At 32.9% G+C, this 21,900-nt stretch overlaps 1 protein-coding gene across 41 annotated transcripts in view; it reads left to right on the forward strand.

The window, feature by feature from the left end:
• The first annotated feature begins 1,140 nt into the window (after positions 1 to 1,140).
• LOC141456481 (uncharacterized) overlaps positions 1,141 to 21,900 on the forward strand; it is a 132,860-nt gene continuing 112,100 nt past the window's right edge. For 24 of the 41 annotated variants that reach the window (XM_074132732.1, XM_074132524.1, XM_074132543.1 and 21 more), the window contains exons 1-9: positions 1,150 to 1,332; positions 3,904 to 3,981; positions 9,947 to 10,161; positions 14,491 to 14,896; positions 15,476 to 15,667; positions 18,050 to 18,268; positions 18,876 to 18,999; positions 19,204 to 19,344; positions 21,035 to 21,129. In XM_074132732.1, coding sequence (XP_073988833.1) covers positions 18,971 to 18,999; positions 19,204 to 19,344; positions 21,035 to 21,129 — 265 coding nt within the window. In that variant the 5' untranslated portion in view covers positions 1,150 to 1,332; positions 3,904 to 3,981; positions 9,947 to 10,161; ... (2 more) ...; positions 18,050 to 18,268; positions 18,876 to 18,970. Of the gene's footprint in view, positions 1,333 to 3,903; positions 3,982 to 9,946; positions 10,162 to 11,656; positions 11,734 to 14,490; positions 14,897 to 15,475; positions 15,668 to 18,049; positions 18,269 to 18,875; positions 19,000 to 19,043; positions 19,345 to 21,034; positions 21,130 to 21,900 lie in introns of all 41 variants that reach the window. The other 17 variants (XM_074132780.1, XM_074132788.1, XM_074132799.1 and 14 more) reach the window with 15 other exon arrangements.

Consider the following 21,900-nt stretch of genomic DNA (forward strand, 5'->3'; position numbering starts at 1 on the left):
GCGCTACAAAATGAAATTCGTGCTTATTTAAAATGTTAAGTTGCTATCATTGAAGTAGCTGCCTTAAATCCTTCTTCAACGGTTCGTTATAACATAAACTTAAGATGGCATCAATAACAAATACAGTTTATCTGATAAAAGTGTCCATCATATTATTGACAATGTTCTTATACATCAGTATCAGCTCTTATTAACGATGTCAAACAAAAAAAAAGGCTATGGTTGGGGATATATGTATTCATGCATACTTCTGTAAGACGTGAATGAACTTTGTAACTTACAATCTGTTATAAGTATATTATTCATTGTCATTTGAACTTTCGAGAAAGACTCCTATGTAGATAAATCGGTAGACGGTTTATTATTATCACCTTCATAAATAATAAGTTTTTGCCTTAGATATTACACTTTACCTGAATAATTTCTCTTTATGAAATTGATTGTTTATTTTGAGAAAGATTTTGTTTTGTTTTTTTAATACTTATTTATTCTATAAGTTACATTATTTTCTTTACCAACGAAACTGATTCCTGAGACAATATGCTTGTTGACATTACCTATCCCTATCATAGTACGTTTACTTCTACAGTTCGAGAAGGGTTTAGATGTTCATCTTCTTCAGAGAATGCATCATCCGCTCGGTAGAACGATTTTAACTTGTTACAAATTATAATAAAGCTTTCGTTACACGCTAAAATCGTTAATTTGTAAATCAATGCAATTTTAAAACATTGACACTGTAGAGATAAAATATTTTAAACCAAGAGGCCAATAACGTGTTTCTGAATTTAAATATACGGAATAAAATGCATTTTATAAACAGTGGGGCAAATTATACCTGTTGTCGCCAGATTTTAGTTAAGATGTGCTAAATATGAATTTATGTAAATTTGTTAATATAAATTTGTTTCTCATTCAACAGAAGCTGGTAGCTTGGAAAAATGAAGCAAAAATCAGTTTTTTTATTAACTCTTAAAGTGAAGTAGGTTAAAATCTTTTTCGTTCTTTGGAAAGATCTGTATTTCAGATAATATAATATTCTCTTTGAACAAGTAATGAATAATAATGACAAAATTGAAAGAAATATGTACTGCCAAATATTAGCTGCTTCTTAAACCTAAATCAGCTTTATTTTAAAGCTAATGATGATAACCTGACCTAAAACCTTCAATTTTTTATTGCGCCAATTTCTCCCGCCTATCAGTGTTCATATTGTAGTGTTGTGGGTAGTAGGGCTTTTCTTAGCAGTTGTAAATCTTTCTCTTCTAAGTATAATATAAAAAGTGGATGAATGATGGATCAACGAAGGAGATACATTTGTAGATCTTCAGAGTAAGTAGCTTTTCTTTTATAACGAGAACTTTAGGAGAGCATGTGACCTTCTCATTGTCTTCGAAAATATTGGCTATTAAAAGAGGATTGGGCACGGATAATTGGCCTCTTAAGGGCTTTAGGGTTTCCTAATTTGATGACTTTTCTTTTCTGGGATTTCTTCAGAAGACCTTGAAATAAGAGGAGGGGTGTTTGTGCCCAGGTAGTGTTATCCAGGTTTATTGGTATCCAGAGGTACGGCGTGCGTATTACAGATTGAGTTTTATAAAACTTCCTTAGTACACTTCTAACCTTTTAATTTGGGATACCAAATCTGGTACATTTGGGGTAAGGTAGCGCGAAGGGATGCATGAGACACCAGGTAATTTGTACTTGACTCCGGCTCCCGTCTTTTTATAGTACTTCCCTGGAAAGCCTTGTCGCCTTTGATCTGAGGGACTCAACCTTAGGTGGCGTGATTGGCTCCAGGGACCGGTCATCTCTAAGAGCCGAAACACGCCTATCTGGTGTTTTCTGGAGATGCAAGAAAGAGTTACCAGATATTAGTGGGGAATATCCCCTTCCTGTATTCTTATTGGAGGAGCTTTCTTTGGGAAAGAAGAGTGAGCTGGCTCCTAAAAACAAAACTGGATTACCGCTCTCAGGTGACGAATTTTGCCAAAAAACTCAGTGTTGGAGCGATAATAAAGACAAAGTGAAATTCATTGTTGGAGCTTGCTAGATTGTTATTTTTGCGATATTCATTCCTAATTTGCTCGTACATACTCCACGCGCAGAAAGCAATATTTTCTTGGATCAGAAGAGCTTCAAAAAATGGTCTTGACGATGAAAATTCACTTTTGAAATTTGAAAACGATTTCAAGAACTTCTTTGGAAGCACGAATACTGTATTTTTTATTTAATTTATTTGGGGGGGGGGGAGTTGGTTTGAGGGAACAAAAAATGTTGCGATGCAAATATGTTTAGTGGGTAAGTCAGGTAGCTCTGAGTTGAGGAGGGTTCCAGATGCACTATTGTACCTAGATTGTACCAAAAGGCAGATGGATAGGTCGATTTTCTTTTGTACCTAGTACATCTAGCCTCGACAGTCACACAATGTGTTTTGCATCTGTGTTCCCAATGCTTCCCACACATACACTACAGAAATAAACTTTCTTACCTGTTGATACGAAATACAATACATACTTGCAATGTGTATTTAATTTTTATGCTATTTTTTTTTTTAAATCTGATGATAAATTTATTTACTTACGAAACAGTAAAAGGGGTAATTAATATTATAAACTTCAAGTAAAAAAATTTGGTTGAACAATTTTTGACTTTAATGGACATCTGAATTTTCAAGTTTTAAGTAAAAAAAAAAAAATTGTTGCGGATTCAGCTTATCGCACAACTTTAGGAAACATTTCTAGGTCCATGTTTAAAAGTAAAAAAATTAATGGTCCTTAACTAGAGAAATTTACTTCTTTGACAACAGGTATTTATTTTTCTAATATTTCGTTTGCTAAAAGCTGTATTAAAAACCTAGTTAAAATAGTAGTTGGTTGTGCACCATCTGTCTCTGTCAAGACAAAGGATTGTTGCGTTCTATCAGATTTTGTTATTTCTGAAATCACTAAAAACATGTTTCCAAGTGCCAGTCAGGAAACAGTCTAGATCGATACCACACACATTTAAATAAGTCAAAATCTTTAAAGAGTTCATTAAAGTTAATGATAACCATTAAAGTTAATTAATTGAAATGTTGGATAACCAGGGGCTGCCTTTTAATTAGTCCAAGTTTTCTACCACCAGTTTGATGGAAATAGGTGGTGCTTCTGTGAAGTAGATGCCGGTAGATGTTTGACAAACGCAAAGTTTCGACTTTTTGGAAAAATTTAAGCAATTTATTGGACAGATTTGTTAATAACATTATGTATGGATTCTAGATACAATGTATATTTTTGGCATTATTCACCTTCCACAAACAGTTGATCATTGAATAATGATCTTATTTTAATTTTAGAATTCTTGTGTGTAAATTTCACTCAACTCTAATTCGTCCCGACTCTAAAAATTTGCCAACAATATTTTTTTATGGCTAAGTGCATATTCGTCACTTAGATAAGCTTGCAGTTTTCATTTTTCAGATTTCGATATTCTGGGACATTTATTGTTGGTTTTGTCACTTCTTAAAAGAGCTTCGAGGCAAATTATTGGAAAATGTGTAAATTCTGGGCAGTATGTAGGTCTTTTGGACAATTCAAACTCAGTAAAAAAAAAATAATATTTTCAACTAAATCATTAAAGTATTTCAAATAAGAGACGAATTTGCAGTGGAATGAAATAAACATAATTTTAAAGAAAATAAAACTAAGAACAAATTAGATAATTTATAACAAGATAATTTAAAAAAGGAACAAAAGTAATCCGATTTTTAGTGGAATTATCTTAGTTTTTTTACATGTAATAATGCAAGAGTCGATTTACGTAGAACAACATATATGTATGTACATATATGTTATAATTTTACATATTTTTTTTTTATTAAGGCGTAATTGTTTTGTTTTCTTCCATATTTGTTTTGGATAGATAGATTGCATCCAAAAGAGAAGAAACGCAGGCTGAATCTACCCATCGTTGCCTGTCTTCTCCACGCATCCGAAAGGGGTAAGTTTGAAATCCGACCAACCTTAAAGTAGTAACTGGAGGATTATAGAATACCCCGTACCAGTGAACCTAATTGCGGATAAACCAGGATACGTGACAATTTAGCCTCCCGTGCAATTGAATGAACTTTAGAGGGTTCGTTTATCAGACGCGACAATTTCAGTAGGAGAAATCTATTACTTCCCCAAAGTTAAGGAATCTGGTTTTGGCATAAGCGCAACAATCCTTTACGAAATGGCGCTCATTTTTATTAGTAGTTTTTTCCGTAGTTTTTACTATTATTTATTGGTCATTGCAGCAGCTATCACCGGATAGTGATTTGTAAGAAGCTTCTAGAAAAAAAAAATATAAGAGCTGGCAGGCGGCTTCGAACCCGGATTTGGGAATGCAGTGCGCCACTGAGCTTTCTTCCCTAAATACCTAATTTCTTGTTAGAGCTATTACAGTTATATTGAAAATAAGTTAAATCGTGTGGGGTATACTTTAGAATTAAGAGGGAATTAATGTTCATTAATAGAAAAATTAAGGCGTGAGAAATAATTATACTACCAATATTTAGCACGCAATTCTACAAAAAAAAAAAAAAATCACTGTTTTCTTTGATTGGACTGTTAGTATGACATGAAATCCTTTTGCAAATTTTTGACTTCTTATTAAGCGACTGGGATTTAAAAAATCAAAAACAAACAAACTTGATTATTTCTGTTAACACAGTAATTTTCAAGTTATCCAGATGCTCCTATCTATTTCAATACAAATATTAATTTACATAAATTTGAGGTTTTATTTATTATCAAGAGTGTTTGCTAAAGACTTACCAAGCCGATAAGCGTGCAAACTATCATATATTTATCGTATATTTTCATTATCATTTAATTTTAAAAAACTTATAGTATCCAGTTTGGGTGGAGGAGGTTTTGTCTCTGGATCCGCGCTTTAGTCTTGCTGCAAGAACGGTGGTAGTTGCAAGTAACTAGAAAGATTTATGGCTAGATACGAGGGTCATTCAATAAGTAACGAGACAAATTATTATTGCTCAAAAACGGTTTATTGAATCAGTACAAAACTTTGGTTACTTTTCAACATAGTCCCCAGCAACACTTATACACTTGTCCCATCTTTCTGCTAATTTGTAAATGCCCTTGGCATAAAATTCTTTGGGTTGATCTCGAAGCCACTTTTGCACCTGATTTTTTACCTATTCATTGGATCGAAAATGTATCCCTCGTAGACCATCTTTAAGGGGTCCAAACAGCAGATGGAAGTCTGATGGGGCGAGGTCGGGGCTGTAGGGGGGATGTGGAAGGATCTCCCATCCCAGTTTCTGAAGTTTTTCTTTCGTCAGCTGTGTCGTATGTGGACGGGCGTTGTCATGAAGCAAAATCACACCTTCAGTCAAGAGACCACGGCGTTTCGTTCGAATTGCAGGTCTTATCTAGTTTTCCAGCATGTCACTGTAGTACTGGCTGTTGATTGTTCTTTGGCCTTCAAGAAAATCACAATAAATTGGCCCCTGAAAATCCCAGAATACTGTAAGCATGACTTTACCGGCAGATGGCTGGGTCCTGAATTTTTTCCGAATGGGAGAAGTCGTATGCTTCCACTCAAGGCTCTGTCGTTTTGACTCTGGCTCATAGTGGTGGATCCATGTTTCATCACACGTTACAATTCTTTTGAAAAAAACCTTCTCCTTCAGTCGAATACAGATTTTTCAACTGTTGACTGATTTGAAGCCGGGTTTCTTTGTGAGCGTCCGTGAGTTGTCTGAGCACCCATCTCGCACAGGTTTCCTTGTACTGCAGCTTGTTGTGAATAATTTTATGGACAGTTCCAACACTCGCGTTTACTTTTTCACTTATCAATTCAACGGTGTTACGCCTATTGTCCCGAATTAACGCGTCAATCCGAGATTCGAGAGAGGAAGTCCCAACTTCGATCGGTCGTCCACTGCGTTGCTCGTCAGAAACTTTTGTACGGCCACTTTGAAACTGTTCTACCCATTTGTAAACGTTCGAACGATTCAAACAATTGTCTCCGTACACTTTTAACATTCTTTTGTGGATTTTACTACCTTTCTCACCTTCCGCGACTAAAAATCTGATCACGGCACGTTGTTCTTCCACGGTGCAATTCTCGAGCGGACTCGCCATCGTTAACTGAGTAAATATGAGGTTATGTTTACAAAATATAATTGAACAGCTGATCAGATGTCATCGCAAGGTTGCCAACTTTATGTCCTGAAAGTTTCATACGGATCAATTTAGCTGTTTTTGAGCAGTAGTAATTTGTCTCGTTACTTATTGAATGACCCTCGTATGTATTGTTTTTCTCAAACGACCCACTTCAATCATCGTATATTTACTCCTTAACAAAAACTTACAGTTTAAAATGTTAAGTATAAGGGTTGATTAAACGCCAAAAGGTACACAAATCAGCGAGTACCCAACATTTCATTAATACTTCATTAATAGTCAAGTAATTCTACTGCATTAATTTTCATTAATAAGTTATTTTTTAGAATTTATTAGATGTCACAGACCCTTATGCTGGCCATTTTCGTCTACAAAATATATGTTCAAGTAGCACTGTAGATTGACTGTAATATCTAGTTATTTATAATAATCAAACTATTAATTACAGGTTAAAAAGAAAAAAAATTATGAGGCTAAAAAATTCAAAACTTTTTTTTATAAAAAACTTACACCAATGATTTTATTTTATTTTATTTATTTATTTTTATTTTTAAATAAAAATCGTCGGTTTAAGTTCATTCTTCGATTAAAGTAATTGTTATTTTATGTAGTAGTCAAACGTTTATAATAAAGGTAATAATTATCTGGCTTTATCGCAAATAATATAGTTTTCTTCAATTACATTCTCAATCTAGGTGTTCTTCCCACAATGTTGTATATATGTAATATAAAGTAAATAAGATATGCATATTTTTAGGACAGCTAATTATTCCAGGATTTTACTATAAGTAAAATTAGGGGGACTAAATTAAATTACAATTGAGAAATGAATAATTGTTGTTGAATAATCTACTTGTTATAACTGTGTGTTAATTGTGCTCACGAATATTTCGGTAAGACGAATTCAAGACAGTAGCCTACTCTAACTTTGTCTTTTTCTACTTTAACATGCATGTACGTATATATGTGATTTATCATAATTATTATAACAAAAAAATATTATAAATGAAGTGGCCAGCATAAGGGTCTGTGACATCTAATAAATTCTAAAAAATAACTTATTAATGAAAATTAATGCAGTAGAATTACTTGACTATTAATGAAGTATTAATGAAATGTTGGGTACTCGCTGATTTGTGTACCTTTTGGCGTTTAATCAACCCTTATACTTAACATTTTAAACTGTAAGTTTTTGTTAAGGAGATTTTTGTACCTTTTGGATAGATTTTCCTTTTTGTCTATTTTACAAAGTTACATATCTTCTTTACAGATTTTTTTAAAATTTGGAATAATCAATTCTATCATTATAATCTGATAAGGTGTTAAGTCGGAACCGTAACTACCACTGGAGAGATCTTTTTATAGAATGATTATAGTTGCGTTCCCCCAAACCATCCTCAATAACAATTTTTTTGAAAAAGCGTTTTGAATAACATAGGAAGGTATTTGTGCGTAAATAGCAAAATTAAACTGCGATTTCAGTACTTCCTTTTAAGAGGAGTAAGAAAAAAAACTGCGATTGCAGTATTTCTAGGCAAAGAGGCAAAGATTTGTTATTCGAACGACAATTCATTGATGTAAATCGGTTCACTAATGGATAATTTTAACGATTGCAGTACTTCCTCTTAGTAGGTGTAAGAGCATGATGGCACTTCACAGCCACGTAGAGGAGCTTTAACCACTTATTCGGGCTGAATTTTATCAAAATCGGACTAAGCGTTATAGAAATATTGGTAATAATAGTTTTAGAAAGGGCCTTATTTGGGTGGGGCGAACTCCCCTCCTTATGAGGCTCGGCGTCGAGACTTTTAAAGTGCAAATCTGTACAAAATTTCGATTCGAATGACACTTCATTCATGAAAATCGGTTCACGTGTCGATAATTTGCAACGATTGCTATACTTCCCCTTAAAAAGTGTAAGAGCTGATCGTCGCTTTAATGTTACGTAGGGAAGCCCTTACCCTATCACCCTACCAAATTTTATCAAAATCGGGCCAAGATTTACAGAGTAATTAGTAATAATAATTTTGGAGGGGGCCTTACATAAAGGGGGCTAACTCCTCTCCCATTCGATGTACAGCATCGAGACCCCCAAAAGGCACATCTACATAAAATTCCAAATCGAATGACACCTCATTCATGAAAATCGGTTCGCGCGTTTAGGCGCTACGTTGTTTACAAAAAAGGTAACAACAACAAGAACAACAAGAACAACAACAAGAACAAGAACATTTTTTGAAAAAGCCGTTTTTGCTCATTTTCGGCAACTTTTTTCTCGAAACCTATTAGATCTGGGTGGTTGCAAAAAAATTACAGTTATAAAGGAGGGTTTGGAGTAAGATTTAAAGAAAATTTGGGAATTTTATCTTTTATAGAAAAAGAGAAAAAAATTGTCAAAGTTGGGTGTTTTTCAACGTTACGCTTTTTCGTGCAGTTTTTGATGGTCAACCCTTATACAACTGTCCTACCGGACAGTTTGAATTTATTTCTGTATTATACAAAGTAGCATGTTACAGAAAGAGTTAGCCTTTAACTATACTATAAGAATTAAGATACAAAAGTAATTAAAATAAACAAACTTATACTGAAATTAAACACAATAAAACTGCGGGTGAATTGAATGTCACTCAATCATACTTACACTGTTCTTTTCTTTTGCTCATATTCAAAAGGAAACAAAATAAGAGATAGCTCAGGGAAACAACTAAACAGGAATCTAGACAGTACAAAATCACAAATTATTCGTTCGCATTACCGACTAAAGTAACATAGTTCTTGAGAGCACAAACTGGACATTACTCTTGTAGCAAAGCACTACGTAGTCTCAATGCTTTAGTAAAAAAGTTATGCACATTAAATACTTGAGTTTTATTTTAACATACAAGTATGTTTTTTAAAGAAGTATCTGAAGAACTATTAAGGTATTTATTTCTATATAAACTGTAGTAGGGGCATTTTAAAAATATGAGTTCGAGAGATTCCTCGCTCGCTCTGCATAATTTACAAGATACAGATAATTCTACGCTGTAGGTTATTTTTTTGTATAAATGGTACATTTTTTAGCAGTACTAATCCTGAGTTGGCTGAACGCCCTGACTAACGCTTCCAACCAAATATTATAAAATAAGTAATAATTCTCATATTTTGCGTGCAGGATTTCTCTATTCAATGTACTACACAAGGAAGAATACGCTCCCTCTCTAGGTCATTTGATACAGATTTCTGCCTCCAGTCATTAACAGTTTGTTTTTAAATTTTTTCATTAAATCTGCCCGCTGCCTCTCCCACAGCCAGTCATAGCCTAACGTTATGAAATAGCTTTTTATCTGAGATACCCAGTTGTATTTAATGACATTATTAGAAGTGCTAATCATCGGATATAGAATCCGATTATTCCGAACTAACCAAATTAATAATTGTTTCAGACAAACATAATTTATTTTTTTCTACGCTTATTGTAATTGCTTTAAGCAATGTATCTTTATATAATATATCTTATGCGTGTATAATATCCATAAATTGATATGAAGTGGCATATTTGTTGGATTCTTTAGGTTTTCTTGCCCTGAGAATCTCCAAAACATCTGTGTCCTACCCCAAAAAGGACAATTTCCAAATAAAAGACTGGCCTGGCTAGGAGTACTTAATACAAAAAGTTTTAAGAAAGTGATCGTAGCCACTTCCAAGAAAGACTCAAAAATTTGAGAAATCCCTTTGTAATAATGATGCGTTGGAAATAAATAACATTGATATGTGCCATATTTTCTTTGCAGGAATCGTAATATTTGGACCTAGGAGGATGGAGGATGGTTTCATGATCAGGACAAACCAGCAAGTGAGAAGTGAACGAACGTCCGACGAGCTGAGGTGGCTGAGGGACGTGAAGGCTATCAGCCTGCGTGGTTAGAGTATGGCGGAGAGGGAACGTGAAGTAAACTGTAGTGGCTGAGTCTCAGGCCCTTCATGGGCTTTGATGGACGGAGAGGAAGTAAGTATGAATCGTAAAAGTAAATTTTCCGGAAAATTGTTACAAATATTGTTGGGATATTGTTTGAAATAAATTAAGGTGGCTCTTTACATTCATTCTCAGGCAATTAAAAAATACTTTTATTACCTTATTATTTATTCAAAAGATTTGGTAAATCTTCTTGGGTAACCACATAATCGAAACTCTTTTAATTATTCTTGAGTTTAGGCTAAGAAGCTTAAATTTTTTTAAAAAAAATAGAAAGTATCCTTTAATATGTTTCTGAGTAAATATAAAACAAAACATAGATTTCCTCATGAGTTTTATAGTTGAATATGTAAACGATATGTCTAGTGTAGTGTGGCGAATCGTGGCACCGTGACCGCCTGACCGATCTGTAACATCGATCGTAATATAGAACTTGAAATCTTCCGCACGACCATATGAAAACAACGCAATGACACGCTTGTAAAATGTTCGATCGCAGTCCCATTTTTACTGTATAATTTTTATGTAAGTTCAGAACTTGAGAAAAAAAAAAAATCCAAAAGAATTAATGGATGTACTTTTTCTGGAAGGTGTAGGTTCAAACAACTTTGAAATATATCAACAATAAAAAATAAATTAATAATAAAAAAACTGGTTGCAAACTGGTTGTTAAAAAAAAAAAAAAAGAATCAAAAAATCCAGTTGATAAAATTTTTGGTAATATATATATAAATAGAGAGAGTGAGTGAGAGTGATGCAGAGAGTGAGTGAGTGATGCAGAGAGTGAGTGAGTGATGCAGAGAGATGAGTGTAGTAGGGCAACACCCACCAGGTGCTCTGGTCCTATCTAGTGAAGCAGGAGGCCTGGAGGTTTGGGAGCAGGTGTCACCCTCACTTCCGTGGGAACTTACAATCAGGTACAGATCTTGTTGGCCTCTCCTCCACCGTTCCTTTCCTTTTAGACCATCTTCTGCTCTACACTGTATTAGTGTGCTTTTTAAACATTATTATTTCTTTTAAGTTGTATATTTTCTTGTTTTAATTTTTAGGCGCCAATTATCGAAGTTTTGCACATATAATACTATTATTTTTTTGAAGAATAATAAATTACTGCGATTTCTACTGCCCGGTGAAATGAGTAACTTTTAAGTTATTTGCTTTCATAATGATGGATAATGTCTGAAACCAGTCAGAGATGATAACATGCGTGCTACGACTGTAAAAATCAAAGATACTAACTAATTTCGTCGGACCTAACCACATTTTCAACTTTGATGATACCCTACTCACTGAATCGACCAAACTAATGCAAAACAAAAGATTCCGAAATTTAATTGAAAACGAATTTTTAAAGCACCATAATTTTATGGATTAAACATATCTTTTTCATAATATAATTACTAATTACAAACTGTAATTAAAACTCTAGGAGTGCTCAAAACTTGAATGTTAGTGCCAAATGAAGACCACTAAAACAACTTTTCTTTTTTTTATAGTACAAAGTTATAAATGAAAGTGTTTTATTTAGGTAGGAAGAGTTTAAAGAATGTGAGTGAACCGGTTTCGAGATAATCGGTTATTCGGAAGAACGACTTCACAGAAAAGGTTTGCGTTTTTTCATATGTATGTACTTTTCGAAAATGAAGGTTATTTGTTTACATAATAAACAATTATTTATCAGACTTGACGTTAATTAAAAGTAATTACTTTTATTAGTAAAAATTAACCAGGACATATTATTTTGACATGTTTTGTTAGTGCTAGATTTTTTACAAACATCCTTTTGAAATTGACAAAGATGCTCAGTGTAACCGCTAGTCTTCACACACGTTTTTAATTTATGATAGAATACTGATACGTAGAAAACATTAAATATGTTCAGTAAAATTCAGTAATTTTTGAAATTATAAGAGTGGAGGGACACCAGTAGAGGGAGATCCCTAGTAGCTTTTGGAAAAGTCTTTACATGAAAGTAATCTTTCGACCCACTTTCAACGACACCTAATTCAGTAGTTGGACATTAAGAGCCGGCCTAAAAAAATAGACGATTACTTTTCTTCAAAAATGGTAGACACAATTTCAATTATAGTAAGATAATAATCGGCCTGAATGGCCAACTAGAATTGTAGGAAAAACTTTTATCGGAATATCATATTAAACTTTGATAGCGATGGAAATCCGTCTTTCAGAATCTTACTTATACGTACATTAATTATTATCTACTTCATTTGTAAGATAGTTACAAAATTATACATGAAATAATTAATAATTAAATTCATAAGTTCAGATTTCCATATATTGTTTTTATAAGCAGCGAATTTTAAGTTATTGGAAATTATTAACTGCATTTGAAATGGTACAGTACTTCTGTCTTTCAGGTGTTACATAAATAACCGTTCTTTCTTTATTTCAATCAGACTTGATTATTAAAAAGGACTGGAATTTAAATAATAAAAAAGACCTCTTACTAAAAAAAAATGTATTTTAACCAATGTACATTTTTGTCTTGGTTGAAGTAACTATTATTTCCGCCTTACTCACAATTCAAGCACAAAATCATGTATGTAACCTTATCAACAAGGAGGCCTAAACTGCTTCCAGCACTGGATTTTTTTTTGAACTGGAAAATAATTGATGAATCGTGCGAACGTTCTCATTAGATTTTTATTTTGTAGTTTAGTTTCTGTGCCTGTTGTGTACAATACTTCACAATTATAAAAAATTAAAGTGTTAATATACGTTGCATCAGTAAAATAAAAATATCTATTTCATCAGAGCACCATTAATGTGAAAAATAAAGAATACAATTTATTTTATTTACTTATAGTTGACTAAACTCTTTGCGGCTAGGTGGGTTAAAAACTGTCCCACCTTTTGCTGCATGGTGGGATGTATTTTAACCCACCTCGAAAAGTTTTTACATATGTAAAATAATGGAAATGAGTGTTTATTTCCATTTTATTATAATAAAAGAAATTCTGTGCAGCTAGGGCTTTTATTTTCTTTAAAATCGTGTGACTCAAAGAGTTAACAAGCCTGACTCGAAAACCATACGTTCCGAAAAATGTCTTTTCTATCATGTAATAAAGTATCATTGATCTTCGATGACAGTACTGCTAGTAGTAAACTATAAGACGCAGGATGTTATTCCTATTTTGATGGTTTAAAATGTAATCCAACTTTAACTGTAATTTATAGATCATCTAAAGAGATAGTAGTTAATATTTATCTTCTGTCATAATTGCCCAGCTTAGAATATTTGTTTGGGACTTGTTAAGTATCTTTAATTTATTTCTAATTTAAAATCTTTTTGAATCAGTGTGGCTTTATTTTGTTTTAACAAGTCCGATGTCTAAGATGTCCAAGACTTTTTTATAGTGCATTCATAAATTGTTAAATCTCTCTTAAAACTTGTTAAAAGAGTTTATAAAAATGACACTGTTGCGGTTTTCCTTGGTAACGCTGATGATACAAAATAAGTAAATAGGGATATTTCACGATCTGTCGCTGCTAAACCTGCCGTCCGTCCCTAGACAGAGCAAGTGAGACTACGTGCCGTGGTCTGGTGGCCATGGTGGGGATTCAGGCACAAGAGTGGCACGCGACCGATGTAACCCGACCATAGTCGAATATCTTCGATCATTTTCTTCCCAGATTAATACTTAAAAAAAGTTATTTAAAAAATTTTATATATTAGCTGAAAGAATGTTTGGTCTATAACAGCGAAGGTAGTTGTTTACTAAAACAAAAAAACGTAATTAAGTTAAAATTTGTCTAACATATAAAAATATTTCACAGTACCGTGTGCCCTGGCCACGGCCTGCACTCCTGATGCTATGGGCAGACCTAATTTAAAATTCAAATCAATCATTAAACAGTAGATGGACTATAATTTTCTAATTGGAACCCATAGGGAGGGAGCGAGCGACCAAGGAGACAACTATTTTTAGTTTAATTGACCAACGTAAAAAAAGCAACTAATTATAATAACTCCCACAAATGTAATTAATTTTTAATAAATTAATTCTAATAATTTTAAACTCTTAATCCTTCTGAGGGAGCAATGTTAGTTGAACGTTATTATAGCTAGTGATACACTAATATTACAACCTGAAAAGATCACGCCAACTATGTAGAGTAAAAGTAAGTAAAGTAAAAAAATTCTACAGATAAAAAAAATTTAGACCCTATCAGGGTTGTTTTTTGTAGAAAATCCATTACTTTTTTATTTTAAAACTGTTCTCTTTTATTTAGGATTCAACACTATCAAGTTTTTGATAAGATTCTCTACAAAATACTTTAGACAACATTAACTACTAAGTATATGTTAATAATTATTTTAAACTTTGTGCTTTTCTGCAGGGTGTACTGCACAAATCCGAGAACTGATATATCGGTAAACCTTGGAAAACTAGTTTTTCAGACAGAGCTAGTTGCAATTCATTCGTGCTGCTGAGATTATATGAGTAGGATAACAAATTACACAGTCATAATTTTCTCAGACATCCAAATCCTGCCTAGTTTATTCAATGTGTGACTGTCACTTCAAGGAAGTGCAGACATTCTGGACGAAAGCATGATGAGACTACACTTCGGCTGGCTTGGAAACTGTTCCCATGTTTGCTGTGCACAAATGGACCATTTTTTTACGGCGAAGAAACATGCCTCAATGACGAAACGTTAATAAGAGAAATGGTTGTACCACTCAGTCGCTGAAAACTTCAAGCAAGAGGCTTTTAAAGTTCATTTTAGCCTCATTTAAAAAAAGGTAGCTTCTAAACGAAATATAAAATTATATTAATAGTTATTATATAAAGGAGTAACTGCAACTTTGCAATTAGCCCGTTTTTGAGCTATCATATATGTACTTCCCCTACCCGCAGTAAACGAAAGTAAAATAAATAAATAAAAATCATAAAATATTGAATATATTAGTTACCTAAATCACGAAATTTATTTTCTTAACTTAAATAAATTTAAAAAAATAAAATAAATGAAAATGACTAGGAAGAATAATTAAAATGGTTGGAGAGGTTATTGAAAAAATATCAAAATAAGTAAACAGCTGTCCTACTGGCCCTCAGATTTTCACTTTCTAGAAGCTCACTGTTCGGTGATGTACTGTAATGAGAGAACACTCTCCGAAAGATGGCAATGACTAAAAAAAAGCTCCGGGCGCTCATGACTTCGGATGTTGACGTAATTAAAAATAAATAAATAAAAACATCTGATTAGTGTTCTTGCATTAGCAAGATTAGTGTACCTTAAGATTGATGGCATGCTTTTCTAGACAACCTACTTGTACAATTTTGTAGCTAATTAAATTTTATTTAATCTAAATTTTCAGATTACAGTTCTTGAGAGATTTTTCCTCAATCAAGGATGTTCTGACTTTAACATTGCAAGAGCCAAGAAAGAGAGGTTTACCGAGGCGAAAACAGATATATGACTAAAGAGAGGAAATAAAATAGCTAGAAAAGGATTATGTGAAGGTGATTAGGTGGAAAAAACTGTGTTTTAGGAAATGGCAGATGAGTAGGTATTGTAAAAGCCATTACTGATTAATTTCCCAATAAGTAAGAGTATTATTAGTATTATAGTACTTTAGTACAAATACAAATGGAGGAAGTGAACCTGCTTTATGCAGGTGCTTTCATCGGTCTGGATTTATTACCAGGTGCATGAGATATGATTTAATTTTCTTTCCTGAGAAGTAATAAGAAATATTAAACAAATCAACAGTTGGTTGATAGAAAGTTCTTATAACCTAACTGGATTTATTATGGAGGGCAAAACGGTGAAGTTGAATGTGTTTAGGTGATCCTAAATGGAGTGACAATGGGGAACAAAAATTGGCACAGAAATGTTGAAATGTTCTTGGGCCCTGTTTATCTCTCCGTGATTTGCGCTACCTAAATCCATTCGGATATTCATTGAGCTTGTGCCCATTTCATCTTGTGTTTGCATGTTTAGTTCCGTCAAAAAAACAATTCATCCTTAGCCAGAGAGAAAGCTGTAATAAAATTAAAATCGCAGTTCAACTGAAAAAGAGAAAAAGGGCACTTACAATAAATATCTTCTTAAATCAATTTTTATGAAAAAGAATTCGATCGATTAATTAAAATTTATTAAAATTAATATATTAACGCAAAAAACTATATGATATAATTTTACGGTAAAACGAAGAGAGAGGAGACATTTTCAGTGATTTGCTTTTAAGGCCATTGTTTTTTTTATCATTTGAATCAGAAAAGACCTGGCGCCCATATTTACACGACTTTCTCTGATCGAATTTACCTAGTGAAACTTCCTTTAAATTCTGAATTTGTGAAGCAATAGTTAAAAACCACAAAATTTACTCAATAAATTTTGTTCAACTACTTTTCTTCAAATGTATAAGTTATATTTACTCATTTAATCCCAATTAATATTGTTCAGATTTTGAGGTAGCATTTTTTAAACATAAAAATTTGCTGTTTTTGAGTTCAAAAGTATCTTCAAAGCTCAACGTAGTTTGGGAATTTTCACTTTACTGATGGTCACAGTGTGAACTTACGATAAGCGCCAAGAATATTATTAAAAATGTTACTGCTTTCTTACATTTAATTAAAGATTATTTACAGTAGATGAGAAATAGGAAAATCGTTTGATTCTTTGCTTTTTAATAACAACCATAAAGTGTACCAATATTTATTTATTTGACCAAAAATACTTGCTTACTTGCCGCACACCTTTTCTTTCCATTAAATTTAATGAGAATTTTTGAAATGGGCAAAGAAAAATAACTATGGTTTGAACCATAATAATAACCATAAGGAACTAATTGGTGACGTAGTACAGGCTAAAAGGCCAGTTTCCTGAGTTGGCTAGAGGTACCAACACATGTCATCTATGGTCCATATTAACATCTTCACTTCTCACGGGAATATCTCTCTCTCCCCTGTGGGTAAGTTCGCTTCCGTCCTCTACTATAACTTCCTCCTTATTTGTATTAGTCTACAAAGTATCTTCCGTTATATTCATCATATTATTTCGCTTGGTTCTAACGAGCTTTGTTTCTAAAGTGAAGAAAAAAGTATTTTTAAATTTTCTTTAGTATTCTAATTAAGTAATTAGTTTAAGAGAAATTAGTAAATGATAGAAATATTAATACAATAAGGGAAGGGATTAGCTATGCGGTTAGCGTACTGGATTCCCACGCGGAGGTCCCGGGTTCGAATCCAGCTGCTGACCCTTAGATTTTCTCTTCCTAGGAGCTTCTTACAGCTCACTGTCCGGTGATGGACAGTGTTGTCCGTAACGAGAGAACACTGTCCGGAGGCCGGCAGTGCACTGAAAAAGCTTCTGGCGCCAATAACCTAAGATGTTGACGCTCCTTAAATCATTCAAAAAAAATTAATACAATAATTATTTTTAGAAGAGCTTTACAAATAAGACAATATTCTCCATCAACATCTATGTGCTTAAGTCTATAGCAGAGCTAGTAATGAATCGTATGAATGTATTTAAAATTTATAGCCGATTAGAATGAATGCAAGAAAATGATTAGAGAAGGATTATGTGATTTTAATTTAGGTTAAGCTATAAGGATGGCAGGAATATAGAGTACTGATCCATCCATTGGCTGTAGTTTATGTAACATAAGTAGTTGTATATAGTAGAGGGATGAATGAGTGGAGTATTTATAAGTAAGAATGAAGAGTGAGTGTTATTCTAGCGATAAGCACCTAGACGATGCTGCTGGCTGTATGGCAAAAGCCAATGCCAAACAAAAAAACAAAAAAAAAAAAGCTTTACAAATAAGTATCAAATGTTTGCTCTCATATTATGGAGGATGAAGTGTGATAGAACGATGTTGAATATTAAAATAAATCATATCTTAATAGTCGATAGTTTTATCAGCAAACTGTGTCTATTTCAGAACATTGAGACGCCACTGATTATAACGTACGATGTATGTAAGAGTAGTTGACTTGGAAATGAACACAGAATTCGTTTAGACAGGTAACTTTACCAGATAACCAGAAGTAATAAGTACAAAAGCATTAAAAAGGGTGGGCCAGTTTAAATATGGTGGAAAAATGGATCCTTTAAGTTAGAAGTAGAGATGAGAAACAGAAAAAAGAAGAATATAATTCAGGTAAATCAAATCAGTTCAATTTTGAATATTTATATTTATCAGTAGGCAATGAGAATGTAAGCTGTTACCAAAAATCAAAGTGGGAAAAAAGTGGCTTGTCCGTAAGTATTGGACTCATAAGTTTTATTAATTTACAAAATATTCTGGGGTTTTCGAATCGTTTTCAAAACAACACCAAGATCTGTGTTCATTAATGATTCATTTATTTGTGGCAGTAACACGTACCAGCTAACAATTTTATATACCTTACAATTTTGTCACAACATAAGGTCGTTCTTCTACCGCATAGATATAAGAATGAGGAGGATTTAGAAATATTTTCTGTTTTTTTTTTATGATTTAATACTTCAAAACATATCTCTTCTCAAATCATCACCAATCATCACAGTCATTACTTTCTCCTCTCACTAAAATTGGTTTCTATATTGATTTCATGAGTAAGTTTGGTTACTTCATCGGTGAGCTATGTCCGGTATCATTTCTCAATATTATCCTTTTGTCTCTAAATATTATTCCTTTTTTTTTTTTTTATAATTTTTATAATATGGAGTTAAATTTAATAATATGGAGATATTTTCTTTACATTAATTAAATCTCTTGCGTTTAGCACAGATGTAATACAGAGTAGAACAGCAAATCAGGGTTGCTAAAGGAAATGCCAATCTATATCTTGGAAAAACTAAAAAAAAAAGAAAAGAAAAAATGAAAACAAAAGGCTTGTGGTTAAGGAGGTAAGTGGATTCATAGAAAGAAAATAAAGGCGGTTATGTTCTAGGAGGAAGACACCGGCCATTGTTATTGAAGTTGAAGCATTGTCCTAGAGGATGGAGGCCGGTGTAAATGTAGGCGAAGAACAAACCGGCATACAAACACATACGTGCGTTATGAATGGGGCCTGTCGAGGAAGTGGTCTTAATGTAGTTGTTGTTGTAGAGATTGTGGAGGAAGTTGGCAGCAGATGTGGGACAAGTTCCGGTCTACTCCACCTGGCCACTCCTACAACTATGCCTCCTGTCTATCTCTGAAAACTTATCCAAACGTCATGCATCCACCCTTGATATCAAACATATCAACAGGTATCTGTTTTACTACTTGTCTATTAAACGTATCCCTATGATTATGTAATTTTTTGTAAAGCTTTGTAAAACCTCAAACTGAAAGGATGAAATTTAGTCCCTGGCTCTACTTCTTTCTTTATCAGCGATTTTTTTTTTATCTTAAAACAAGAAAAAAAAATATATTAATTTTATTGCAAAAATAAAAAACATGAAATTTCCATTTGAAAATCCTTGAAATAGTTTGCATTTTTTATTATTGTCATCTCCTGGGCCAGTCATCTCCTATTTAGTGTGTGTGTCTGTACTTGTTAAGGCTCTTTGGTAGATTCGAATTATTATGTGGTCCTCTACTTCTTTGTGCCATCTTATTCTTTCGGGCCTTTCCCGTTGAATTAATCTTGAGCACCGCGCCGATCTTCAGCACAACTTAAGAAGAAAAATTTTTCAGTTCATATTATCAACCATCTTGTTAGGTGTTTCCATCTGGATAAGCTGTTGAACAAAATCAACCAACAGAAATGCCACTTTATTTTATCTATTTTTTTTGTTTTAGTTTTTGTAATTTTCTTACGATTTTGTTTAATCATTAATATAATTGAGCATTAAAAGATTAAGGAAAAGCTTAGTGGTTAGAGTCCAAACGGAGGATTCTGGGTTCGAATCCAACACTGTCCGACAGTGTACTGAAAAAAGTACCGGGCTCAGTGACCTTAGATACTGATGCGCCTTAAATTTAAAGCAGTAAAATATAAAAGTAAGAATAAGTGATCTTCTGTTTCACTTTTTTATTATTCAAAAGTAACACCTTAGAACACTTTATATCAGATTGCCTAAACTACTGATCTATCAGATATCATTTAATACTAATTACAATTTGAAAATAGTTTCTATTTTGGCTGTACAAACTTAACTAAAAATAATTAATGTATATAGTTCATTAGGAAAATGAAAAAAGCTCAGGAACCATTAGGCCTCATGAGGAGAGCGATTAGATTCCGATTAGAAGTTTTGTAACCACCGAACAGTGACATTCTTAAATAAATAAATCGCGTGCATATTACGGCATCTTTATTAGTAGCCTGAATTTCCTGAATAGATAATCTACAAAATGTTAAACCAGGCTAAATAAGATCAAACAGCGGTTGAAATACATCAAAAGAACAATAAATACCTAAAAATTACAGCGAAGGGATTTTAGTTCTTTGTAAATGCTACAATAATTTATTTGTATTCTCTTGATGTTGTTTTGTCTGGTTAAATCTTATTTATTACTTTTAGTGCAATAAAAGGTAACAATAGATCATTGAAACCGAACTGGGAATTCCTAACTCTAGAGACAGTGGAGTTAACTATAGACTTTTTAAGCTTTAAGCGAAGCGGCGCCTTAAGTAACTTTTTCTTTAAAGTACATTGGTGAAAGAAAATTATTACAATAGGCGGAAAAATGGCAACAATTAACCCTTTGATTGGCATGGTAGTTGTTGACATAAATAGTATTTTTGTTATTTGATTTCTGAACCATGCCGTGATCCCTTATTATTTATTATGTTATATTTTTTCCTCTTCCCGGATTTCAAGGGTGAGATTAAAGTTAATGAAATATTTATTCCACTGGTATTGATCTTCATGTTTTGGTGGGATATTTCCTTTTATCTATAAGTTACATAGGATTAATGATTAGATTTTCTCTGTTCTTTTTCTGTTCAAGGACATTCCACTTATTCCACCATCTGAACAGCCTCAAAATGAATTTTGCTAGAGAAGCGTTTCAAATAATTGATTCAGAACTACGCCAACGTAACGGTAAGCTATTTTTGCTATCCATTTAACTCTTAATAATATTTTTTCATCCTATTGAAACAATGAATCAGTCACTAAAAATTATGAACGGTAAAATTTAAGAGGTTGGACTGAAAATTATTCTGAAATGGTACTAAAGGGAGAAACTATTCACCCTCCAGAAGTACTTTTGTAGGGTTTTCCTGAAAAAATATTTCAAATAAAAGTATAGATCAGCATGAATGCAAGAAGTTTGTATAAATTGTTAGACCGATTTTTGAGAAAATAAAAAAAATTAAAAAAATATTAATGTCTCTCCTCTATGGATTTTCATGGCTTGGAGATTTTAAAATTTGAATTCCTACTAATTTTATTATTATATATCTCTTTAAGTGTCGCTAAAACGAACTAATCCCCACCTTTTCCAAAAAGTGCCTTAAAAAGAATTAAGAAGGGAAAATGTAAATAACATTTAAAGCTTTTCACGATGCTTACAATAAGCGCACGAATGTTTAAGCAAATCGTTGGAGCCAACTTTAAGAAATATATACATTTAAGTATAAAGTCTTCGTTCAGCAAAGTGCACTTTCGGTTTGCTGATTTTATTGGATTTCATTCGATGTTTTTTGCTGAATTTTAATTGAAATAATTGTACTGACAATAAACGTCCATGGTAGAAATGGAAGTGTAATGTATTTGACTGCAAGAATTAAATGGCCAAGGCCTCAAATTATATATTTTATAATATATTTCCAGGAAGTACACCCTATTACAAACAAACAAAAATCTAGAAAT

Source organism: Rhodnius prolixus, unplaced genomic scaffold, assembly GCF_049639745.1.
Source record: "Rhodnius prolixus isolate KJV_2025 unplaced genomic scaffold, Rpr scaffold_1, whole genome shotgun sequence".
NCBI classification, from domain to species: Eukaryota; Metazoa; Arthropoda; class Insecta; order Hemiptera; family Reduviidae; genus Rhodnius; species Rhodnius prolixus.